The sequence below is a fragment of the Labrus mixtus genome, chromosome 8 (assembly GCF_963584025.1).
Source record: "Labrus mixtus chromosome 8, fLabMix1.1, whole genome shotgun sequence".
Taxonomy (NCBI): Eukaryota; Metazoa; Chordata; class Actinopteri; order Labriformes; family Labridae; genus Labrus; species Labrus mixtus.
In genome coordinates, this window is record NC_083619.1 from 22,244,047 (window position 1) to 22,271,695 (window position 27,649).

A 27,649-nucleotide genomic window follows, 5' to 3' on the forward strand; every position below is an offset into this window, starting at 1 on the left:
TTGTGAAAAAAGTTTGAAATCAACGAGAGTATGAAGCATGTTTCTATCAAATTTAACGTCCTGTCTTGTCGCTTCCCTAAAGACAAACTATCAACGACGGAAAGCAAAGAAGGAAATCATCAATTCTGCATGAAACCCTGGAGTGATGTGTTTTAATTCTGGTGCAGCCCTTTGAAGTTTAAAAAACCCTTCCAAAATGACATTCCTCCTCCGTTTGAACAAGTGTAATAATTTACACAAGTATCAAAGCTGCTGCTTCGTAATCTTTAAACATCCTGAAGCATTCACTGTGGCAGCGAATCAAAACGTGTCTTAAAAGAGTCTGCAGACACTTCAAGGGACATTTAAAAGCATCTCATTTGTAATAATCTCAAACATCATCCGCAGAAATCTTTGGTCTCGAATCGTATTTATCATTTACTTTAAATTTTTAGCACCAGTTTAAGTCTCAAACTGGAAAACATCTATACATATATTTTGACTATTTTTAAATGTCTGAAATGTATTGACGTCAACAACCTCTCACATTTAACCTCGTGTTGCCCGCAGCACCAAAAACATTTCTCTTTCCAACACGGACTCATGACCCACAAAGTCAGGTCAGAGTTGTTGTTGTTGTTGTTTTTATGGTAATGTTACTAAAGTTATCTGCTTCAGATTCATGACATTTTTTATGAAAAATCACATCATACTTCCTGCTTAAAAAGATAGAACAAGGCACAGATGGCCAACGGGTAAGTCATGCCCCATGTACGGAGGATGTAGTCCTCCAAGCAGGCGGTTTCGGGTTCAAGTCCCGACCTGTGGCTTCTCTCTGACATGTCATTCCCTACGCTCTCTTTCCCTAAATCTAAATAAGTCTTTAAATCTTTAAAAATGAGAAAATAAACACGCAGATGGTGGGGCCCAATGAACACAGGCTATAGTCCTCGTCGCAGCATTCGTCTGCTTGAATCCTTAATCGGCGATTTGCTGCATGTCACCCCCCACTCTCTCCTCCGACCACATTCTGTCCTTTAACTTCTTTTCCCTGCTGCCTTCTTCTTCTCCTTTTTAAGAAAAAATCCCTTTGTCAACTTTGTCTTTGTTCATCTTACTGTAGAGTACTGATGCTGTGAGTTAAGTTGGCTAAAGCTCTGAATATCTTTAACAATTTAAACATCTATATTTGACTCAACAATTGTATCACAGCGTTCAGGATGACAATATAGACCTGTATTGAAATTTTCCCCACTGCTAGTTTCGAGATTATCACAAAACCTAGCTTAAGCTGATGGAAATGTCTTTGGAATTTCAGGTACTATCTTAGAAAATGTGTATTTTATATACAGATTGTGATGCTAGATGAAGACTTGAGGAAAAGTTTGACAGTTACTTAAGTTGTTTTTATGATCAACCCTCTGATTATCATGAACGTCTTTACAAACCCTTTGGCAATCGATAGAGAGGTTTTCAGATTTTTTTTTCAAGGAAAACCAAAGTAGTGGACCAACCGAAAGAAGAATGGACCAAAAGACTCCCCCAGTGCTCCCAGCACGGCTAAACAGCATTGTCTCATCATCCCACGGTGCACTGCTGCTCAGCTTAGCCAAGATCTGAAAACAGCAGAACATATACACAGTGCCTGTCCAAGGTTTGGTTCTTTGTGCGCTTCTCTTCTGCACTGTAACAAATGGGTTTAGCAGTTATATTTAGGGAGGCTGACAGCACCATGGCAGGCTGTAAGTCAGTCTGAGTCATTGTGTGTTTCTCACCTCTCCTCCAAACACAGGGAACAGACAGGCCGTCAGAACAACACAGCTCCCAATAGTATGACGGGGGATGTAGCCTTGAGTGAAATACAGCCCTCAACAAAACTGTTTTTGGCCTCGCTGAAGGTTTGCAGAAAGTGAAGATGTCTGATCTGAGTTATGCAGCTGAGGCTAGTTTTTGGAGTCACGTCTGGGCCGTTTGCTACAAACAGAAAATGAAACTACATTAAGAGGACCCCGTCTTTGATTTATCTATATTTTTATTTTTACTATGACACATCAGTGTATGTGTTATTAGACCACCTGGACACACACACACACACACACACACACACACACACACACACACAGAATTGCTGTCTCAATATTGCAAGCAAATGGCAAAATTCGATGTCATAAATATCAATATCTTAAATTTTTATTCCAAATGAATGTAAAAGAAATATATTTTTTAAAGTGGACCATGAAACATTTAAAGATACAGTACATGGCTTAATCTTTGAGACATTGTTATTTTCAACATCAGTTGACTTGGCTTTGATTTTCTCCATGTAACAGAAGAACAGAGCTGTGTTTGGTCCATCCTGCAGTATTCCTTTGAGTCCGTTATCACGTTCAAAGTTCTCTATTTAGGGCAATGTAAGACTTCTAGAAGCTGCGTGAGGGGGAAAAAAAGCCCCTGAGCGTTTCATGTATTTGAGCATCCTGAAAGCCTATAGATTGGTGCTCTCGTTTGAAGTGAAGAGTGCTCGTTATAGAAGATGAGAAGAAGTGAAAGAGTGGCGAGGCAGACGGATGCTGGCACTCCCAGCTCTCTGGGGTTGTGTGTTGCATGCAGTCATGATTAAATGATGACTTGAACGATAAAGACAGAGAGCTGCCCACACAGCTTGATACACTCTCAAGGAAGACTTCATCAGAAGCTGCGACATCTTCCTGAATCTCATCCATCGTCCTCCTCGTCTAACACGAGCTTCTTCATCTTCTAAAAAAAAAAAGAAGCACTTTCTTGTTTCTCTTGCCTCTGAACTTTAGAGATCATTCATCGGTCACATTGGAGATTACAGTGTAGCGCTTAAAATCTGAGCTTCTCATTTGAAATGCTGCACGTTTTGCAGTGTAGAAGACATGTAACACAGCTTGAGACTGATATTCAAACGATGATTTGGAGACATGAGACGTGTCCCATTTTTCAATAATAAAGAACTGTTTATCTTCTTCTTACAGGATTTGTGTAATCCCCACCATGACTCGTAATAAATGTCAGAGAGCTGTCAAACAAAGCTAACTTATGATACTGACTTACCAAGGATTGCACATGAAATTGCATTCAAACAGAAATTGGTGAAAATACTTGAGTTGTTTATAGATCCATATGCATATCATGATAGCTACAAACCTTTCAAAAGGCCTTGCAGACCCTTTATCCCTCCATAGTAAACCACCTATTTCACACTAATTGGAATACCAAGGGGTATTTAATTTTGAGATTTGGCTTTTAAATGTGTTCAGTGGATTATCAATATAAGGAGAAAACAGCAAAAAAGGGGGTGTTATTTTATAATCTATGAATCAAAATCAGATTGAAGAGAAACATAAATTTAAATAGCAGAATTCAATCAGTGGTTTTGTCCATTTATAAAGTCAACAGTTGAGTCTGATTATCCTAAGAGTATCTCTCTCGTCGTCTCTTTTCTTCCATTATCTGAGTAAATCTGTGAACCATCTTTTGGTGTCGTACTCCCCTTCTTTTTTTTTTCATACACTACTTATATTTACATAGTTCTGTAGCAAGATGTTCAACCGTGGCTGCGATCTCCTTCATTCCTATGATTCTCCTCCAGAAATACGAGTAAAGATAAACCCCCCGCTCAGCCTCTCGTCAGCTCCTTAGGTGGTCAATATCTCACTTAAGGACACAAACCTACGACATGAACCTCCATCCGGGCTGATAACGAGTCACAGTAACGACCCTCCAGATTACTGAGGGCCTCTGCCGCCACCTGAGCATAGAGTTCGTTATCTTTTACAACGCTCTGTGGGGGCTCTGCAGTCTGCTGGGCTTTATATCACTGTATTTCAAAACTCTCTTTCCTGCTTCCCCCCCCCCCCCCCCCCCCCCTCCCCAAAAAACGGCATGTGTGCAGACACAAATACCCCTCCCTCTTATTACCAATCTATTGTGAACCCTTTGACACACACAAGGGGACAGTGAAGTGGCGGGTGGCGGGGGTGAGTACGACCTCATTAACAGCCAGCTGGACGGCCCCGCCGGGCCACTCATACCCCCCTCTTCTTATTAACCCTCGTCCCCCGTCCTGCACCCTCCTCCAGCCCGTCCAAACTCCTGTCAAAATGAGAACAGCGCTCTGTTGTCTACATCCCATTAGTGAGTAGCAAAAATATGGCTGGAGCCCAGAGGGAGAGCAGGACAGGCTGGTCCCAGATAGACAGATAGAAGTTTATCATTTTACAGTAATGGCTGTAAACCACGGCTGTGCTGTATGCTGTATTACCATATTCACTCACCTAATATCATAGTCTTCAAACGTTTTAAAACAACGGCTAAAACAAATGCTGATGATGAATAGTAGATGAGAAATGTCTGCAGTCCCTAGCTACATGATAATCATGGGCTGAACGCTAATAAGCTGCTGATAAAAGCTTAATTAAAGCCCAGCAGCCATCTTGAGCAGGCTGTTTACAGAAACAATCTGATAAAGTGCGGGCTAAATGAGCTCGTTGTGTTTTCCACTGTTACACTGGAACGAGATTTGATCCAGTGAATTTAATATGCTGATCTCTCTATTTCTGCACCAATAATTTACTATCAATATGTTATCTACTAGTACGAATGCATAATAACATCTGTGTCTTATACACTGTATGTCTGAAGGTCAATCATTGAAGACAAACATGGACAATGATAACATGGACAACTATAAGCTAGCTAACAGGTCAATAGTCCTACACTGTGAATAAAAAGTAAATTTGATCCCCTTGCTAAGCTACTCTAGTAGCAGAAAGTTAATGCTAACATTTTATGCCACATGTCTATTCTTCAGTAGCTCACAAGTAAAGAGAAATAAGCTAATGTAGAAGCTACTTTCTCCACTGATGCTAATGCTAGCTTACGTGTATCAATACTTGAGCTAACGTAGTAAGACTGCTTTTACGGAAGTCCGAGTTGATTACTAAAGTTGAGCTTAAAGTCTCAAATTAATTCTGTATGAATATAAGGTTGTCAAAATGTTACTTTGATAAATCTCGATACCACATGTTATAAAACGATACAATCTTTGTTATTTTAATGATAGGATCGAAAAGTACCAAAGCTTTAAAACAGAATGCAGATATTCAGTCACATTTTCAACCAACAGGTGCAGAGAGCAAAAAAAAAGAAAAGAAAAACACTGCCTACATGACACAAATACATCGAAACATATTTGTCGATTTACTGTAGACAGTGTGCAAGAGTTTGCCTTCAGTATTTTGTAATTAAAAAACAATCATGGACACATGACGCAGCTTCAGGTGATCATCAGTCTCAGTGGCTCTTTGATTGGATGACTTATCACTGAGGCAGTCTGTTTGATTACATATGGACATGTTGTCTTGGTTAGACCATAATGTTGTATGATCAAATAAATATGTCGGCGTAAAGCGAGACAGTGTGCAGGAGCTTTTCTCATTGTCTTTAAGTCTTAACGATCCGACGCACCTGTCACACCTTTAGGTTTGCAGATATTCTTTTCTCAATATTATACTCACTACTCAATGTTGGGTGTGGACTTTTTGTCTAGATACTTGTGTTGCCATGGTATAAAAAAAGGTTTCAGTATTGTAGTTTGAACTAGAATTGTATCGAAGTTTAAAATCTGGTACTGTGACAACCCGTGTATGAATTGTATTCAAGGGGATCGGCTCAGAAATGTAATGCATCAGACTAGTCGCTACACACAATCTGCTCAATCTAGCTGCTAATTGGTTAATCATTCAGGTTCTACTTCTTTCCATGTTGGAGAAAAAGTTTATTTGTCAAATTCAAATGTGACACAAACTCCTTAGTATTTTCTTATTTTAAGAGTTCAGTTTATATATTATAGCTTCGGATCATTTTGTCCTTTAAAGAGGCCATATTCTGCCCTTTTTGGAGTTCATATATTTAATCTATGTTCCTACTTTTGTAAGTTCACAATAGCTAAAGTCCGAAAAAAGTGTCTGTTTTCATGTACTGCTCCTCCTTGCTCCCTCTCCGCTCTGAGTCCGTCAGCTACGCTCTGTTGAGCCCACACTGTTAGACCCCACATGGGCCAAGTCTGCTCTGATTGGTCTGCCGATCCGCTCTGTCGTTATTGGTCAGTCGCTCAGCACGGTTCTCGGAAATGTCCCGCCTCTTTTACCATATTTGGAATGCAGCCACTGGCTCCATCCGAGGGGAGCATAAACATTAGCACCTTAGCAATACTGTGCTACCGCAGGCTACGGCATATCGTGGGCGTGCTACAGAAGTTAACGGGCGTGCAACATGAGCTGCAGGGCTTGCCACAACGAGCCAATGGGCTTAGATCAGTGATCTCACACTGACAATGACGTCGGACTGACACATTTTTATCGAGGGGGTCTTGAACCGAGCGTTACATGCGGCTAATGCTGCAGCTAACAGGAGGACGTAGGAGAAGCCGCGTTTCCGCGGACTTTGAATTTTTGCACATAGATGTGCCTAAACATGCACAGGACACTTGGAAAACACACTAAAGAGCATAAAAAACCAGAAAAAGCAGAATATGGGACCTTTAAGTCTATTTCGAAACTGAATTTCTTAATCTCACCTGCACCAACCGGTTGGGACAGGTAACATGAAGAAAAGAGTTGACCTCTTGTCTTTCTGGTCTGAGCCGGTGACATTTGTTATGGCAGGAACAGCATGGGAAATTGTACTATCTCTTTCCACTTGTGATTCATCAGCATTATTTTTGCCTGGAGGGGCTCCAGTCAAGTGTATCTCTCTGATCGTATCCGTCTCCTCTCCACATCGTGATGAAAACAGAGTGACATTTCGCCTCTCCTGCCCTCTCCACATGGTTCTCTCTGTCTCTATCTGTGCACATTACGACACTGCTGCTGGCCCGCTGCCAGCCTGCCGTCCCAGAATACTCGGCGGGACCTGCCGAGGAGTTTGCAGGCAGATGACATGGCAGCTCTTCCCTCCTCCTGGCCCGTCTGAGCCTCTGAGTCATTTATAGCTGTTAGCAGTGCTCCACAAACAGGGCGACTCTTGTGACACATTGAATTTTTCTCTTTATGGCCTCCATTTAGCGTCGCGGGTATGGACTGTCATTGAGAGTGCAGGCTTTTAAGGTATAGATGACCTCCAGACAGAGCAGTGCGAGTGAATGCCTTATATATATATAGATATATCGGTCTCTTTCTGTAACCTGTGTCTCGCTCAGAAAGGTTTTGCTGAGACGGCGTCCTTTAAAAAATCGACCTACAGCTCTTTCAGAGTTACACACATTCCCACCAGGGACCTGCCCACTACCCTCACACAGCTTTACCAAAGGCTATGTGATCAAGGTCGAGGGGGAAATGGGTTACTCCTTAGTATTTTCTTATTGTAAGAGTTCAGTTTATCCTTCTTTTAGCTTGAGGCTTTTTCTTCATTTTGCTTTTATAGACTTGTGGTGTTGTTGTAAAATGAATGACATACCAAACATTTGTCTACCTGGGTTCATCTTTGATTTTTTTATCTGATTTACACGGGCAGGAGAGAGAGGATTCTACAAACCAGGACAATGTAGTAAAGAGACAGAGTGTTGGTGATATTCTGACCTAAACATTGATCAGCCTCTGTTGACAATTAGCTAATTTGCTTTCTTGCTGAGAGTTCAGTACATAGATCAATACCACGCTTATGTATTTGCTCTAAAATGCCGTTCTACTGCTAGTTCCCTGTTAGCTAAACTTTACACAAAGTAATACCTAGTTAGGCTTTCTCCTTCTTTTATTTTCCACATTCCTGGCTCTATATTTTTGTGATGTCAAAATTTTAAAAATGAGAAGAAAAATAAATAAGTAGAAAATTTACTCGTCAATTTGATCAGATTTTCTGTGTCTGATAAATCATGCTGTAACGATAAATACTCCGCCCACTAAATAAAAGAAAAACACTATTACAAAGATATTACGAGTTGTTTTTGACATGCTTTTTTGTCTCAGGGGTAGAAGTCTGTTCAAAATGTACAAAATCACTGATATTGTTCATCCAGCCTGATTGTCTCTTCATGTCCCTTTGAGAACAAAAAAAATCCATCACCACTTCCCCCTCCTGGCCTCTAGCAGTCTGGGACCTGTCCCCCCCCCTGACTCCACCATCAGCCCGCACACAGAGCCGCGGGTGGAGGTTGCCAGTTCCGCACTTGTCAACCCTCCACATCAGTGAGAGGACTAAATCAGGCGGCTCGCTGTTCAGCATGGCTGCTTCATCTCCCAAAGTTTGTTCTTTAAAGCCACAGTGCTTGATTTAGAAATACATGATGAGACTTAATTACATGTTCTGTATGGTTAAAAACATGTTAAATAACGGCTCAAACAGAGGTTGATAAGAGTGGTTTATAATTATATAATCTATTCTTATGCAAGCTGCAATGGGAAGCATGTCGGCATGTTAAAAATGACCACAAACTTTCTTATACAAAGAAGTCTGTAAGCTTAGCAGCCAAATAGCATAAATAGAAAATTATTACATTACATAAAGTATATATATGACTTTATAGTATTATATGATTTTATAAATAGTACTGGTATGTATCTGGCAATTAAGAACATAATTAAGGGATCCATTTCATCAAGCCCAACATTTTCGACAGCTATTACGCAAACTAGCTTGACAAGCTGAGTAGCTAAACTACACAATGCCAGCAAACCAGTCATGAGAAACCTGTTTTTTTTTGTTTTCCACTCAAATTAAGGGCCCACTGTTGATGGGATCTTTCCCTGGTATCCACCAAAATGATTTTGTTTCCTTCTGCCTATCAATTGATCTGTAAAATAGCAAGGGTAAAAAAAAAATGCCTACTTAAAATTCAACTGTATCCAATCCCACGCGTCCAGGCCCCCAGCATCTCGTCCATCCTATTTCCAGGTCAGGTTTGTCGATATGCCTCTCTCAAGCCATCCATTACCATGGCAGCCAGAGATGGACAGCCCAGCCAGGCGATGGGTCATTAAGTACAGTGAGAAGATTTCCTGTCTTTACTACTGTTCACAAGGCAACTGAGCGGTGTAGCCTCTGACTGAAAGCCAGCAGAGACATCTTTACCGTTAATTATCAGACTCTAAACACGTCAAAAACATCAGTATTTAATTATTACAGTAGAAGATGCAGTAGTACTCATACTTGGTGTTATTGTCAAGTCAAGTGATTGGCTCTATACAAAATAAAAATTGAAGTTATCCTAAAACCAAACACTGTAATCTAACGAGTATTATTATTTTTGTGTGTGAAAAAACGTCATTGTCAACGCAGTGTTTGAATAGCGTGATCAGTCCAAAGGCAAAGCAAATATTCCCCTTTAAAAAAAAAAAAAAGGAATATAGCTGTTGGAGTGCTTTTTGGACGTTTATATTCACTTTAACCACCAGTAAGAGTAGCACTAGTGCTGACTTGACTTGCAGTAAAGTAAAACTGCTGGCTCTAATCAGGTAGATGAGTATTCTTTTAATAACCATGTTGTCGTTTGGTTTCATTTTTGTTCTGTCTCTATACAGTTAAGATGTGGAAGCATTGCCCACATATGATGACAATACCTTTATTCTCCATTTTGCACTCTTGGAGACAACCGTGGCCTCTCCAGTCTTTTTGGTTTTGCACAGTTTTTGTGCAAGTTTTCCATTCAAGTTGAAACATTTCAACTTTTTCCTCACACATTAGCCTTTGTTTTCATCACCCACTTCACATTTCCAGGTATTCTCTCACCTTTACATTGACCGTGTATCAGGTCACATTGCTAGAAAATATGTTTGAACCTACCACGAGACTCTAATAGTCAAAGCTTACTTCAAAACCACATATTTAGACCTGTACTTTTTAGGGATGAGTTATTCATTGGTGGTTGACAGTAGAAACAGCTGCTTGACACTTTCTTGGTGTATCATTCTTATCTGTCTCCACCTGTTTTAGTATGTTGTTATCTTCACTGCCTCTTTGTTAGCCTTATTGAATCCCTTTTATCTTCCGCTAAAAGGTTGCCAAGTATACTGCTAAAATCCTGAGCTGTTGCTTTGCATGTCATTTATTTTATGAAGAATATGCAGATTATTTCACTCTTACACATGTTGGTCAGAGCTTAAGCAAACCAGAATATGAATTAATCCGTGTGTCATGAAGGGGCCTTGAGCTGATGATAATTATACGTTTCGGAGAAGCTAAACCTGCTAATGGAAGCGCTCACTGATGTGTAGCCTCCTCTCTCTCCACTGCTCCCTCCTTACTGTGGGATCTGCCGACTCAGCACTGCACACCTGAGCTATTCCAGAACTTATTCGCCTGCAAGTTTAATGTATCAGTCATGCAACACACACACACACACACTCACACACACACACACACACACACACACACTCACATAAAGTCTAATCACAAGGCTGATTTTCAGTTACATTGTTAAACCTGTTTCAGTGTTTAGAATAACACTCAGCAGCAATTGTAACACAGATGTAATCACGAGCGCTAAATTGTTTAGCACTTGTCGCCTAATCGAGAAAATTGCTAGTTTTTATTAGCAGCTAATTACGGCACCCATGTTGTTTTGTTCCAAATCAACATGGAACAAAAGCACTGCTCTGTTCGAACAAGGGATTAGTAGAAAAACTCCTTCTGAATTTCTTGCTGCTTATTTTAGGGTTCTCTCAACCTCGTGCCTTTGGTTTGGGCCAGTTGGCACCGCGGCGACGTGTTTTCTGCAAAGTAGCATGCCAGGCTGTCGGGTTGTTCAGGGAGATTTGTAAAGCGTGAGTGAAAGCGTAGTGACACGCCCCATAAAAGCTCTATTGTGCCTCTCTTTAATGCATGTCGAGTCTCAGACTGAGGTCAGGGCCGGCTTAGCCAAGAGGAGCGGTATGAGAGTGACCCTCTGCTGCTCACACGCCACCTCCCGCGGACACACACACACACAAACATTAAATTATACATACACACACACACACACACACACACACACACACACACACACACACACATACACATGGATGGCTGTATTGTGGTCATGTTGCAGCACAGGATGATATATAACCTGTGCATGTCAGCAAAGGTTGCCATGACTGCCGGGGTCATTCCTAAGAGAATTCATGTTTTCTCAATCTAAAGGCTGCTGTAGGACCTTCAAGTCTCCAGTGGGCAGCCAAAAATAGCACCACTGTTTACACCTCATCACACACCTGTTAATGCACAGCCTTTAGTGCAAAACAGCAACAAGCTGTCTTGTGTAATAAGAATACATACTTTGAACTGTAGGTTTTATTTGTAGGTCTGTCCTTGTCTGATATTTATACATCTTGAGAAATGATAATCGAGTTAGAAATGTGGATCACAGCTAGTTCTGAGTCCACTAATGAGTTACTGGTAATTACATTTTTGTGATGATGTAAATCATGGATTTCCTGTATTATACAATTATCACATTTCGGCCACAAATGACTTGCTGTGTTCATGGACTGGAAGAAGAATCAGACATCCAGGACTTCTAAACAAGCGGCTGAATATCATCTGATTCACAAAGTACTTTTTGTCATAAATACAAAGCTGAATTCAAAGTAATAAAAGGTTAGATGCAGCTTTGTTGCAAATAGTCAAACGGTGCAGGTCTGAGCTCTAAAGCAGAAAGGATACACTACGTGCTTTACGTTCTTAAAGCTGACGATTGTGCAGTTTCAAACCACACATTTACCATGCTTTGTAACTCTCTCCACAAACTGCTGCTGAGAAATGTTGATTTTATTTTCTTACTGTGGAGTAGAGGGAGAGTTAGTTACTTGGTTTACCTCCTGAATGATAGAGATGATTTTCATTATTCTCACCTGACAAGAGAAAGTTTTGTAAAAATGTGAAGAAAGATTATAAATGTTTGTGAGTATAAATAGCCTTGAAGTAAGAGAGAGTAAAATCCCAAATGTCATCAAGTGCAACTCTCTTCAAAATAAAAGCCCTTCGTGCACTGAGTGATAAGATGGGATGAATATTTTATACGGCAGCAGATACACATGACATTTACTGAAACATGCATCAATGGGTTTTCCTTTTTTTGGGCCACATCCATTTGCAAAACATACTGTGAATAAACCACTCACATATTATCACCTTATACGTTTATAAAGTAAAATAAACTGTTTTACACAAACTGTAAATACAAAGCAATATGGGTGTTTATTGGAGTCATGTTTACGTCCACCAAACAGATTAAAGTCCAATAATCACTCTCTTTTAGCTCTGTTTTGGTCACACTAGCTTGTTCCAAACTTTTTTTCTGTTGGTTGGTAAGTAATGTAATGGTTATCAGGAAATAGTGTATACTGTATGTATGAATTCTCAAATCATTGTATTGTTTCTTTAATTACTTGTTTAGATTTTTTGCATCAGGTCATTTATTTACAATATCGCAATGTAACACCATATATTGAATCATAATTACCCCATGTAATGTGATACATAACGTATCACATGTTGAAATACGCAGTCCTAGTAAACTCAGAGTGCTGAAATCGACTTTTGAGTTTTAAAATGCTTTAGCTGAAAATGACCTGAAAATAGTTTTCTCAATGAACAACAAATGAGAAGAGAAACAATACAAGCCAAAATACAAAATCAATGAGCTTTAAACTGCTTTAATGCTACTGCGTTGTTATATAATTCTTTTAGGCCTCTTTCACATCACATATAGTCTCATCTTTGGTTGAGCTAATAACATTGATTACACAGTTTATTGTCTTATTCTGTATGAGTAGAGTGCAAGCTAAAACATGCCTATTTCAAATTTCACACAAATGAAACACATTCCTTTTAAAGTCTTCAAATTTGCTGCATGTGAAGAATAATTATTCATTCTCTCCGCAGCATGGCTTCTGCATGCACAGGCACTGTTCTCTTGCTTTTGCACAATAACCACAAAGCCGGAGAGCAATCTCTTGACAGCTATTGATATCGAGATGCAGGGGCGAACGGTGTGGCCAGAGTCTGTTTACAAGATGCTCACATCCGCCGGGGGATGGCCTGACATTGGAGTGACCTCCGAGAGTGCTGCAGTCAGCCTGTCTCACTGCCAAACAACCTACAGTATATGCACACACTCACAGATGTACATGAACCCTCAAACCCCTCTCAGCCTCACACAGAGCGACAAAGCATTCACACACACTGACAAATGTACAAAAAAAAAAGCACGCACCCACACACGTTACCAGACACATGTGGGAGACTGATGACTGCGGATGTACACGCGTGTGCACACAAACACACATGTGCAAATCGGCTGAGCAGCGCACTCTACTGGATTACTGTAACTCTGTGAGCTTTCATTGGTGTAGGGCTTTTTTTTTCGATACATCCCTGCAACAGCTAGTCAAGCAGGGGGGTTTGTGCACCGTTTTCCACCTACAAAATTGAATTCCGATGGATTGCATGGTCACATCTGGCTGATGAAGCATATCCAGATGCAGTATATTTAGACTGTAAAGGCTTACAACAAGAGGTACACGCCAAGGATTGATAGTGCTCGTAAAAATAGCACATTGTCATGAATCACTGTGTAGCAGAAGCTTTAATAGACAACACTTGTGCATCAGCATGTCCTTGGAGTGCGAACTTAAATTGATAAAACGAGAGCATGTGACACTTGTACGCATTCATTCAAGTATGTGTGCAGTATTAATTAATTTATCGGAACGGATTACAGTCCAGATTGAGCGCTCATTCATCCAGATCTGGCTAATATAATCTGCCTCTAAACATTTCATAGCGACTTATCTCTCTGAGCTCTGCCGCCGGGTGAGAGATATTTATTCTGTTGTGCTGGAGTCTTAGCCTCCTCTGTCAGGGCTCAGAAAGGGTTTATCTGCATCCAGCGGTCGTCGCAGCTCCTTTTGTGCTCCACCCACCCTCGCTCCCCCCCCCCAGCCCGCTCTGCATCCCGCCCCATTTCCACGCTCGCACCACATTTCCTGTTAAATCACATTACCAGAGTTAGACTCTGCTGCTCTCTGCGCTGTGTGACGGTCTTTGAGTAAAATCATAAATAGGCCAAGCTGTTGAGTACAGATGCTGCCAAAAATACACTCGCTGTGTCCCCTTTCGTACTCATCGTCCACCCCAAAATATTTGGTCTTCTCCACACTGGGATTTTTTTTGTGATGTAACCAGGCGATGTCATCCAGTCCTTGTTCCAAAAATGTCAAACCCAGTACAGAGTATTCTTCTTTTCCTCTGTGAACACACCAGTTGTTCCAAGATTACACAGAGAGATTGTAGCAGCAGCATGTTTTTCCTTCAGCTGCAGAGACCCACTAAGCACCATATTGAACAATCTGCTTTTAATCATCTGTTGACTGAATTCTCCTGAGACCTGGAGTGATGCGAAAGGATGACAGAAGCAGGTCCACACCTACAAAACACACACACACTGCCATGGCAACTTGTAGCACTTCAGTAATTGTACTGCAAGGTTGAGGATGGCTGGAAATAGTTGTTGAACATAATAACACTGTCACACACATCAGGCACATTCTTGATGTCATCGTCTGGATGCCTTACTGCAAAATTAACCCATTTAGTGACACACACATACACGTGTAAGTGGCTTTGTGGGGACCTTAAACTGCTCAACAATCCGAGTTTAAACCCCCAACCCTAAATTAAGCCCGACGTGCTTAATTCTTACCTTGTCCATAGGTTAACTCCCGCTCTAACCTTCAACTTAAAGCCAAACGCTTAGCCTTAAAAAAATCCTAAAACACAATCCTACATTAATCCAAACCTAAACCTAAGCCGACTTTGACCCTAAATGGGATGCATTGGTAAAAGCAAGTGCATATGCTAACACAAGAAAGCTTCAGTTGAAGCAGTAGATTCTACCTGCTCAAACTAACGTTGCATATCTAGAGGCATGACGAGGGAAAACTTCAGACAATCCAAGTTCCCATTATCCTTTCCTATGATTTGTTTGGGGCACCGGTGGCCTGGTGGTTGGTGTGCGCACCCCTTGTGCAGAGGCTGTGGTCCTCCGGACGGACTGCTCCGGTTTGGGTCCAGCCTGTGGCCTCTTTTCCAGCGTGTTGTTCCACACTCTCTCTCTTCCAGATTTCTGGCTCTGTCAACTGTCCTCTTACTGAATGGAGGCATGGAAAGCCCCCCCAAAAAAACTTTTAAAAAATCAGCAACAAAAAATCTGCACAGTAAAAGGTTGAACTTATTTCAAATCAACTGTTTTTTGGGGGGTAAATTGGACCTTTTAAGCAAGGTGTAAATCAGTTTGAACTTACCATGATCAATAAGCCAATGCACATCACAAGACACTTTACTCTACTTTACTTTGTATACTAGACAAAACAATTATCACATGATTTTTGATTCCTTTCACATCATATTTTAAACTGCTTCTCATTGTTTTTGCCTTGAAAACTTAAACTTAAACTTCTTACTTGTAGGAATAAACCTTCACCATGCTTTCCATTCTGTAATTGGCTTTTGTTATTTTATTATTCTTTGTTAGCCAACAGAAGAGAGTTGACAGAAAAAGAGGGAAAATAGAGATTCAGGAAAAACTTAGGGAACAACAAAGGTCCCGGGCTGTTCTCCAAAACAGGGATGTCATGATATCCGTCAGGGCGACAATCTTTTGGTCTTTGGTCTCTAAATGCCTAAGTGGCCTCAATCCTTGCCTCTGAATTCCCACATTTAATCCACATCCTGCCCTTAATCTTAACCTTTACTCTAGCCTTCATCTTCTCTTCAAATTCAGAGCTCAAATCTACCTCACCTCTAACCTGCTTTAAACTTAAAGAAGTAGTAAGAGTAGAGAGTATCAGTCAGTCATTCAGTGAGTTAGTCTGGGCACACAGGGCCTGGTTCATTCAGTCCCAGCTGTGTAACGACTGTGTAACTACAATCTGCTAATCCTGCAGGCTGGCAGAGGCCCTAGGGGAGTAAAACCAGCCGCACCAGTACTACAGCCTGCCAGCCCGCATGACTGGCTGCCACTTACCCATGCTAACAGGCTTGTGAGAGCAGAGCATTCACATGGTGATGAGGACGGATGTCTATGTGTTTGCGCCGGTGTGCTTTTTTGAGTGCAATTGTGTGTTTAAGTGGAAGAAATGCAGACACACAAAGAACTGCAAAAGAAGATTTTAATTTTGGAGTGAACACTCGGAGGCAGAGCAGGGGCAAAAATAATCTCAGTGATTTAGTCAAAGATGTCATGTAGTCCAACAAACATGTTTTACTGTATAGTTTTGTTGTATAGAAAAAAAATCTTTCTTTCATTGGAGAAACTTAGACTAGTAGCTAATCATTTTTTATAATTAGTGACATAAGTGATCCATAAATATATTTAAAATTTGAGCACATCATCAGGAAAATGTGAATTTGATCAATGGAGCACTGTTTTTTTTTTTCAAATGGTAATTTAAATGGTTTTGGCATTTTGTGAACCAATTGCTTAATGAATCACTTGAAGTAAATGATTCAGTTTGCAGGTAGACCTCCAGTGAGTTTGTTTTTTTACAGGGGTTGGAAAGAGCTACTACATATGTGGAAAAGAAAAGTTGCAGAAAGTCTTTTGTGACTGCATGAAATCTGAAAAATAGCCTCAAATGATGTCACTTGAGTCTGCATCAGTTATGGCTGAAGAAGCTTGAGAATAATACAAATCTGGTGTTGTGGAGTAAGGAACATCAGTGAGCCTTAGTGACCTATGAATGGTCTAATTGCATTGTGGGTAATGTAGGATGAAAGGACAAGGATGGAAAGATGTTCTTTTATTCTCTTTTTAACGTTTGGCCTGAAAGAGTCATAAAGTATCGTGCTACATCCTGTTACTCCTTTAGGGCATCAAAGGGAAATTATAGATAGATGTAAATTTGTGATGGACACACTTGTCCTGTTTACACTTCACCATACAGTCAGTGTCAAAGGTTCAATGTCAGAGAGCAGTTGTCACTCAGGATGAGGTTTAGTGTTTAGCTTGTAGGTCCTTCAGTATGGAGGGATAGACCATCTGTTACAGTTAACCTGCCCTTCTGTGTCTCCCATTGCACTGTTTACGTGACCTCTCTTTGTGAAACTCTAATCTTATTGATGCTGTACAGAGCGATTAGGATTGTGGGAGTATGAGGGGGTAACTCGACCAAAACTCAAGTCTGAACTCTCTTGTATGCCATTACATTTAGAGGCAAATCCACCAGAGGACTTTGGGAAATCCCTTTAGCATTTCTGACATTTTCAGCAGCTTACTCTCCAAAACAATTTGTCGAGTTTAAACGTTAATGTTGTTGTTTGAGTTCATTCAAAGTAAACGTGACATTAGCCTAACATAACTTATGCTACGTGGCCAAACGATGGATTACCCCTTGTTCTGTTTTCAGCTTTATTAAAGGATGTTTAGGTCATGGACTGAAAATATGAATGGACGAAACTAACTTTCAGTCAACCTTACGAAACACTGAGGCAGGTTTTGAACCGCTTGACAAACCATTACATCGCACTCACCTGTCAATCAGGTCACCTACACCCCTTATTGTGAAAAACACTTCTCCTTCATAAAACATAAAAAGGATGAGTTATCAAAAAGTTCACCCCCTGTACAGCGTGTGCTGAGCAGGACATGAGCTAATCAGAAACATTTCGGTTTTTGTACCAGGCTGTAAACATGTTGATTCCAGCTGTAAAAACAGGCTTCGTCTGGGGTGTGTAAGTAACTTCTGGTGCTTCTGCAGCCAGCCTCAAGTGGACCCTGGACAAACTGCAAGATTTTGCACTTCCGCGTCGTCTTCATTTATCAACACTGGAGGTTGCTGCTTTGTTTAGGTGTGTTTGTAACAGTCCAGATTGAACAAAAAAATAAATATAAAGTGTTTTGATTTTTTTTTTAAAGATTTTTTGGGGGCTTTTTGTGCCTTTAATGGAGAGACAGGACAGTGGACAGAGTTGGAAATCAGGGAGAGAGAGTGGGGAATGACATGCGGGAAAGAGGCCACAGGTGGGAAGTGAACCCGGGCCCGCCCCCGCTTGAGACGACAGCCTCCATACATGGGGCGCGCGCTCTAACCACTGCGCCACCAGCGCCACATTTCCAGTTCGTTGGTTATTCATTTTGCAAAGTGAAGAAGAGTGGGACAAAAGATGGATATGGCAATATTTTTGTTTTCACTGAAAGAGGTAAAAGGATGAAACAAATAAATATATGAATCCTGCATTTGACCGTTTTTGGGGGCATTTTGTATTCTTCAGTTATTCAGATATCACGACGTGTCATCATATGATTGACTTGCAATTCATCAAGTACTGTATTGCAGAATCCCTGTTTTGTGATATTTTTGGTAGCATGCACCGTATCATACCATGAGTTACGCTGCGCTTCCCACCCTTAATACTGACCTATGTTAAGGGCTCAGACTGCAGACTGCTCAGACTTTTACATGCAATTTATCAGTGTGTTTTCAATTCCTTATATCTCTGATAACACAGTTGTTCCTTGTAGTTCGAACGTGTGTACACGGTGAACAGGGATCCCTGGTTGTGGCTGTCTGGAGTTTTGCGGCGCTTTACACAAGATGCAGCCTAATCCGCTGTCTCCCCAGAGAGATTAGCCTTGTCACCAGGGCTGGGAATTAAAGCACGACTGGTGTTGGAGATACTGACACAGACACAAAGCCGGGACTGGACCAGTAAGGGGGAGGGGGAGGGGCAACTGGGATAGGTTTGGATTCACAGTCTGATTTAGCCGGTGAATAAATAAGTCAAGTAAACAGTGAATTACAGTCTGTCATCATCCCATAAAGATCATTTTAGTCTTGTAGAGGATTCCTGAGGCTCTGTCATGTTGACATGCTACTATTCTTTACACGTAGAAAACTGAATTTGACAAGTTCAATATGGAAGTAAACAAAATTGTTTACTTGTCTTCGAAGAGAAAACGAAAACGAGCCGTGACGAGATCAAACATGTCAGACATGTAATTGATACCAGGCTCCAGAAATCTCCATCTAGCATCAATCCATCTGCATTCAGCTCGGAGTGGATTTTCCGTCTTTGCACCAGCACAGAGGTTGAATTTGGATCGGTAACAGAAACTTCAAACAGACTGTGAAGGCAACAAAAGGGCAAACACAGACGCTAAACACTCAGAAATTCTGTTTTTCCTTAAAAGCATGTTCATCAAAGAAACATGAGAAGATATTGATCTTGAAAATCACCTTAGAGAAAACGCTTTTCAGTCCGTCTACATACATTCTCTGCGGACTCGACATTGTATTCAGTGCTTCGGGGAACTTCTCGTGCAAAAAAAATGAAGGTGAAAAAGGCAACAGATTTCAGTTCATCAAACATACATAAAATAAGTGGCACACAGCTCCCTCTGTGACTCTGGCTGCCCGCAGTGTGGTTATGTTCATGTTTCGGCGCTCCCTTCCTGTCTCAGAGCCAGAGACTGAGTCAAGGTCCGTCCATGCTCCGGGCAAAACAGGTTCACCCTCACACTTTCCGTCGGTCTGGCCATGAATGATTCACTCTGTCCTGCTGCTCTATTTTCAATTTTTTGGCTGGCAACAGGGCTCATACAGTGAACCCTTTGCTTTAAAGTAGAAATGGGAGAGAAGTCAAAGAAGACCTTTGTTTACTTAAAAAGCAGCAGCTCAAGCACAGTTTTATTCTGTTTAAAACAAATGTAATCCACCCTGTAAGTGGAAATTCAAAGCAAGAAGGTTAACAATGACAGAATCATTCAGTTTTTCTTCACATGAATCTCTTTCAAGAATACAAATTATGAGCAAATCAAAAGATGGACTTCATGAGTACAAATAGCTCTATCACATCTGTTTCTGGTGAAATGATGAAAGGACAAATGATGATTAAAATGTGAGTGCATTTATAAATCTATGCACAGTGAACAGACAGCTTCTTAGATGGCAAACAGACTCAGTAAATCAAAGGAAAAAATCAACCTTTTTCTAACCCTGTTTCAATACCACGCCAACAAAAGAAGAAGTCCTTGGCACCTCATACTGGGTGATTTCTTTGTTTTATATTGCAAAACAAATGCAAACTCCTGCATGTGTTGCTAATGTGTTTGTGCTCTCTCATTTACACTTGCAGCAACTTCTGGTTAAAAATAAGACTGAAGAACTGTACTTTTCTAAAGCTCTGGTAATTTAAAAAAATCTGAGGGGGCTCCAATCCCCCCAGTTGAAGGGGCATGACCCCTCTGGTCTTAATGCATATAATGTGAAAACCATATGTAGCCTTTTTTTAAATGACTTGTTCAATATTAATCTGTTTCAGGAATCTGCTCCAATTATATAACAGCTTCTTCTTCTATGTTAATCATCATTTATTCTTTCATTCAGACAGGTTTTTAGGTTGTTTCATTTTCAGTTTGTTTTCAGGTTTTAATCCTTCACTTTTCAGTGTTTTATTCTTGGGCTTTTAATGTTTAGTAAAGCACTTTGTTATGATGGTTTTGACATGTGCTGTACAAATAAACTTTATTATTACTATGTGTCATGATTATTCTAGCTGAGAATAAAGGTTTTTTTTCTTACACACCATCTGTGAATCTTAAAAGTTCAAATACTTGAGAACGAAACAAATCGAAGACTTCAGTGTTCTGTGATCAACTCCTCAGAAGAAAAGTTTTGGCAAAGTTATTAGTCGAATTATGGATTTAGAAACATCAATTTGGATTATCGTCCTTTTCGTCAGTCATTCATCGAGCGAAAACCCAACCATGCACTACCTCTGGCTCCTCAGATATGCTGCGTTGCTGCGTATTTCCCCGTATCATGTCATTAGAAATTGAAGTCGGGGGACATCGTGAAATGTTATTGCTACCCAGAGATCAGAATTATTAATATCAAGTTATGCTTCCTAGAAAGGAGCGCGGCTTAACTGATCACCAGAACCTTTAAATAACTGTGCGGGGAGAGCGATCTGTTCCTGGAAAAAGGGTTCTGATTTCAAATCTGTGCACTCTGCTTATGCAGACGGGGATTTCTTCCTCTTCCTGTCTCTCCTCCTGTCTTCATTTCCTCTCGACGCTTGTCCATCCTGACCCCTCCATGTTCTGTAGAGCTGCAGCCACTGTTGGGAGAAAGCACACACACTTGATAAAAATGAATGATTTTTTTATTTTTTATTAGTGGCTAAGGCTAAGCTGGTGTGCAGAAGGGCCTGCTTTATCCGGGCTTTGCGTGCAATGTGTAGTATTGGCTACAGGACAGATTTCCCCGCTGGACAGGCAGATGCTTTCCCCCTCCCAGAGCGCTGCTGAAGCGCCATGTGTCACTGAATCTGAGCCGGGATAAGACGTCTGTCACACTGATCTCTGAATGGGGATCTGGAGCTCCCTGGTGCATCATACATTAAAAGACACGACAGAACGTTCTCATCATCCGTCCTCTTAGGGTTATGAATTAAATAAATACTGATTCAAATGGTCTTATGTGAAGATTTACTTACTGCAACAAATAGATCTCATGTCGTGTGCGTCCATTCTGCCTGTCCACTCGGTCATCTTGAGACTGATGTGGTAAACAGATGTTGCTGTGTGATACAGGCTATTACCTCTTCTGTGTGAATGACTCGCTCTGTAATTATGTCAAATACTAAATACGTCCTCATCATCGGACTTGGCTTTGACCTGATGATGGAAATGTTACGTAAGACAGCCACATAGACGAATGTTCGTCAGCCCTTTTGCACAGTCAGCTTCATGCAGATACGTTTGCATTATGTTAGCAGACACTGCATCAGTGTTCTTCTGTAGTAATCATTATTATTATGATGATCTCTTTTTGTGCATGTGTGTATAAACACTGACATTGTGATGTATGGGAATATCTCTATCAGCTTATAACATTTTCTAAGCTCCTTTTATTGCTTTCATTGATGTGCTGATATGCATAATAATCTGCTTTCTTCTTGCAGCACTCCTGAATGTTGGAAAAACAAATGATATTTTAAGAGTTTAACATAGTTTATCTTTGTTCTTTGACAGACTGCATTGAGGAGGCGAGGGAGCAGGGAAACATTTAAAGACAAGAAGTCCACTGGTCAGGTAAGAAAACTCAAAACTATGATTACTGTTCTATTTTTCTCCATAAGTGGAAAACCTTTATCCCTCTAAAATGTGTTACGTTTTTATTCTCTATCACCCTTCTAGGATGACAGTGCAGACCTCAGGTGCCAGCTCCAGTTCTCCAAGGAGGAGTCCAGCCTGATGAGAAAAAAGATGGCGAAGCTCGGCCGAGAGAAGGACGAGCTGGAGCAGGAGCTGCAGAAGTATAAGTCAGTTTACGGGGACGTGGATAGTCCTCTCCCCCTGGCCGAGTGCGCTGGTGGTGGTCCTCATACCACGCGAGAAGCTGAGTTGCGGCTACGGCTCAAACTGGTGGAGGAGGAGGCGAACATCCTGGGCAGGAAGATTGTGGAGCTGGAGGTGGAGAACCGCAGCCTGCGATCTGAGAATGAGGACATTCGCTGTCAGTATGAAAGAGACTGCTTCGGACGGGAGCCTTTCTCCAGCATGCCCTCGTCGCCGTATGGAAGTGACCCGCTGGAGTCTGCAAATGAGCTGCGGCGCCACCTTCAGTTTGTGGAGGAGGAGGCTGAGCTGCTGCGGCGCTCCATCTCAGAGATCGAGGACCACAACAGGCAGCTGACTTCTGAACTCAATCGCTTCAAGTTCGGTCCGAGTAGCACTATCGGCGAGGAGGGCAGTGAGGGAGGATTATTTAAACCTGGTGGGAACGGTAACGGCTCGAGCAGCGGGCTGATGATGGAGGAGCTCAAATCAGCCAGGATGCAGATCAATGAGCTGAGTGGGAAGGTGATGAAGCTGCAGTACGAGAACCGAGTGCTCATGTCCAACGTGCAGCGCTGCGACCTGGCTGCTCACCTCGGCCTTCGTACAGGTAGCCCACGAGACAGCGACGCAGACAGTGATGCCGGCAGAAGAGACGCTGCTGACGAAGAAGAGGCAGGCCGACTTCTTCTCCTCCATCCAAAGAGGGAGGGCCCTATCGGAGGGGAGAGCGACTCCGAAGACCTGTTTGAGAAAACAACAACCACCTCGGGGTTCGGAAGTATCAAACCCTCAGATGGCAGCGAGCTCAGCGCCACTGAACTGGCCAACCGCAGGAGGGAAGAGCGGGAGTCCTTCACCAACGTAAAACGCGAGGCGGACAGGCTCGGGAAGACAGTGGACCGTCTGATCACAGACACGGACAGTCTGATCTTTGAGGGCCGGCTGCTGGTGACAACAGGTGACGGTGTGGAAGGAGGAGCGGCGTCTGGAAACAAACCAGACACCCAGGTCCTCGATACCATCAACACTCGCATGAAGGCTTTCCGCACAGAGCTGCACATCTTCATGGAGAAGCTGGACCACGTAGGGGAAGGGCTGAGAGACAGGACGGACGATCTGTCACCCATGCCAAACCTCACAGAGTCCAGCAGCTTCCTGTCCACGGTCACGTCCATGTCCCGAGACTCTCCCATCGGCACTTTCGGAAGGGACCTCGCGACGGACTTCCAGGTGAGTCCAATGGATAGACCGCCTCTTACCTTTTATTTAGTTTTCAAGGTGACATCTTTCAGTACATTTATGTTTTCCTTATGTGGCTGCTTTCTTCTTTTGCATAAAAAGAGGAAGATACATAATTAGGGAGGACGCCCTTAGTTTATAAAATCAGGTAGCATTCAGAATCCAGATGTTAATCTAAAGCTATAAAAACCCACCTGTGTTCTAGCAAATATGAAAATTCACTTAAGTTTGATTAAACGGTCCCAGGCGTGCAGTCATTAGTTGAACATTTTAAGGCCAAGATAAACTAAAAGAGCAAAAACATCTGTTTTAATTAAAGACAGTGACAGTGACATACATAGTGAGCTGAATGCAAACTGTCTCCAGCATGGCTGTTAATGGGAATCTTATGAAGCTTAGCTTAAAGGTTCAGATTTTTTCAAGTCTATCTTTATTTAATATCACACACCCGTACACACTTTGAGTGATTTATGGGTCGTCGTAATCACTCCGTCTCTCCATAATGTCAGCTTTGTGACTCTGCTGTGAGAATTAAAGGGGAAAATTGCTTTCTGGGTGATATAGCCAACAGATTTGATGAGGAAGAAGAAGGCTTGCATAAAAGATAATCGCTTTGCTTCCCTTTAATTCATTTTTGTGCTTTGTTCAGTGTAATATTTGTCATGAAAAGTCTGGCAATGTAGCAAGAGGCCAATGCAAAACTCAGGTAGTGCTCTTTAAATGTCAGCTGAAGCTAATTTAAGGGTCAAGGAGTTTTTTGTGTAAGCCAAATTGAGTGGGTGTCTACAAAAAGCCAGAGATTTTATTGTATAACAGAAAACCCTCTCCGTGTTTCACTGGATGAGTGTTCCATGTTGAGATTACAGACTGTATTAAAGCTGCCGACAACCTTTATGAAGCCTTTAGTTTTGAGCTTTGAGTTGATTTCGTTCAGGGCTGTTTTGAGTCAGTCGTGGCCAAAATTGGATGAGAGTGTGGACACTCGTTGCAACAGGTTGCCATGGTAGCCCCTTGTCAATCAAGTGTAGCCAGCAAACCCTGCTTAATCACCATTTTACTCCAAACAGGTTTTCATTTTAAAGATGAACATTACTCTGTATTTAAGAAGTTGAGGTGTACTTAGGTCATAAATCAAGTGGGAATTAAGAGTTATTCTCTTGTAGAGCTGCGTACATCCTAACCTCTTTTGCATCCAGTGGACGCGTCCCTTTTTTGGAAACATGGAAAAGAGAGTAGGAACGACCAGCATAAAGAGGGCCAAGGGTTGAAGTTGAACCCAAAGTTGATGCTGCTAGATCCCAGCCTCTGTTTGTGGGATTCATGCTCTACTAACTGAGCTATACCAGCGTCCCTGTTGGCATACCTTTGAGGTTCAGCTTCAACCAAGACAGTTGAATCCATGCATTAACTTTCACTGATACTAGCAATTTTACACAGAGCGAGGACAGTTGGTGGTGTCCAGTTTTTTAACAGCACACAGGTGGAACAAAAGCATGGGTGCTCTTGATTTGTCAGTAAGGATAGATAATTGAATATTTGATTCCCTGGGGTGCATTCACTGGCGAACCTTACCGATTTCTGAATCTAAGTTGTAGGCGTTGGAGGAAAGTATGGGTACAGTGGAAGACAAGTGTTCCTTTGCATTTCTTCATCCTTTAGTGTTGGACATGGGAAAGTGAAAGGATTAGACCAACATGACACAGGTTGGATAGACTTGAAAAAAATCTGAACCAATCATTCAAAGCTTCAGAAGCAAGTAGATTTTAAGAGATTCTTTACACCTCGAGCCCTCCAGTGCCAGTGACATGAGCCACCCAGCTCTACCACACTGGCACCACCGCCACCCCTCCCCCGATCCAACTCCACCACCATCGCTTTTCTGCTGCAGCCGCATCCACATCTGCATCTCCATGCACATCCTCATGGCCAGCAGCCCTGCCTGCCTCCTTCTCCCTGCTCTCACTGTCTGCAGCCGCCCTGCTTCCCACTCAGCCAGGGCCCAGAGAGGGTGCTTGAGAGGGTGCTTGGTATGAATGGAGTAAGTACTGAAGGAGTCATAGCAGCTTCTCCCATTGAGCTTGTTTCAAAACTTTCCCTGACATAGTGAACTCTTGCATGATGAAGTTCGGTAAATATTTTTTCCCTCTACAGCTTTACACCATGCTATCATGTGTATGACTCATAATGACGCATAAATGGTGTAGCTATTATGTTTGCACAACATGACATCATGCACACACAGACAGACACACATGGGATTGTTAGATCAATAGAGTTCCTAAGGAGATGTACTATAAGAATGTGTGAGCACTGTCTTAAATAACCTTTGTTGTACATAAAACAAAGAGACTACAGCCAGCAGCAAGACTTGCATGGCGTCGTGTGAGTTGCACTGGCTGGCTTTCTGCTTTTTGTTATTGTTCAGTCAACATGTCAACATCCTGTGTACTCTTCCAAAGCAGGTTCATTATCTGTGCGCTGCATGATCTAAGCAGGCTTCTTGGGTATCTTCTCTAATCGGCCAGACTGTCGCACTGAATAAAACAAACGGCTGCTCAAACACTTCCCCCTCAATCTGCCTTGTAGAGATAATAGACTGAAGCTGCCTCCATGCTTGTGCTATCCAATGACTGGTTTTCTGCTTTGCTCCTCTGCTTGCAGGACTCGCTAGTTAGTCCGGGGGTAAGCTGGGTGGTTTCTGTCAAAGCTAACCTGCTAACAAAGCTAACCAGAGCTGTAAAACTCAAATCTGATCAAAAGGAATTCGCTGTTTACTTGATTTAGGGATGTTGAGGTTGCTCAGAATTCGATGACAGATTATTAAATGACAGACTACAGAGCAGGAAATGTTACTGCAGCAACAGGAATATGATTAACAGAAAATGTTTTAAAAGGGCATTCACCATTGAAAAAGTGTTATAGTGTTACAGTTATTATAGGGGCTAATACATCTATTACGCTGATGTCATGAAAATATTTGTATATTGTTTTCTTGAAGGTATGACTTTCAGATCTCGAGATAACCAGTTCATCCTGCACATTTCAGATCACTGGTTTTCAGATCTTCATGCCATCATTAAGTCAAATTTACCAGAAAATTATTAGAATTTGTGGGTGTTTTAGTCAAGAGATATTGGTAATGTTGTGTAAAGATTACTGGTAATTTTAACTCCTGTATCTTGGAAATGTGACATGCACGATTACAAGATTAAGATTCTTTACTGTATCATCGTGTAGAAGTGTTTCCTCAAGATTATGACTCCTGGGTCTAATTACAAAACGACTCTTGGTATCAAAGAAATGTCAAAAAGTTCTACTCACTTTATTTGAATTATTTATTTTATATTATTCTAGTTGTGACAAACTCAAAAGTGCAGCCCTTACAATCTCACTTTTTATGATCCAAGAAGATATTCAAGACATAATGTTGTCATATATACAAGGACACTGTCCAATCTTTACAAGACGCTAATTCATAATTTCAAGATGTGAAAGTCCGACTAATTAAAAACATGTTTCCAGTTTGATTTCTTTGGTGAATGCTGTACACGTCTGTAGCTGTGTTTTCTAGCTACAAAAAGCATTAAGTTAGACGCTAGCTAGGAGAAAACCCTCTTACTAAAATCAGAAGTGTGCGTGGCTACAAAAAATAGGGCCACTAGCATGGTGCTGCGTTAAAGTTCAAGTGAAGCCTTCAAGTTGTCCAGTGTTTTAACAATGCTGTAATGTCTGTAAACAATGTGCATCGTTCAGCCTTAGCTGACTGCTCCCACCACACACACGGCTGTGCAGGCATGTGTTATAAACCTTTAGCGTGCTAGCTCTCGCTCTGCAGTCTGCTGTGGTTTCTCTCAGCTGTTGGTTTGGACTCATGTATCCCTCATTGCATGCGCTTCATAACAAGTGTTTTGCATTCTTCCCCCCCCCCCCCCCCCCCACCCCCCGACTCCCTCTCTTTGTTCCTCTTTGTGTTCCCGCCAGATGTTTCAGCCCATGATTTTGTTCATCCTCATTCTCGTTCTCTTCTCATCTCTCTCATACGCCGTGATCTTTAAGTTGGTCTTTCTCTTTGCGCTTTTCTTCATACTC

The 27,649-nt window shown here is 41.7% G+C and overlaps 1 protein-coding gene across 5 annotated transcripts in view; it reads left to right on the plus strand.

Annotated features, from left to right (window-relative positions):
• The window catches only part of LOC132979410 (microtubule cross-linking factor 1), a 68,774-nt gene that overhangs the window by 13,271 nt on the left and 27,854 nt on the right, over nt 1-27,649 (plus strand). For all 5 annotated transcript variants that reach the window (XR_009674050.1, XM_061045178.1, XM_061045176.1 and 2 more), the window contains exons 4-5: nt 22,013-22,072; nt 22,178-23,551. Coding sequence is in view for 4 of the 5 variants with exons in the window: in XM_061045178.1 (XP_060901161.1) it covers nt 22,013-22,072; nt 22,178-23,551 (1,434 nt within the window). In the remaining variant the exon portion in view is untranslated. The remainder of the gene's footprint in view (nt 1-22,012; nt 22,073-22,177; nt 23,552-27,649) is intronic.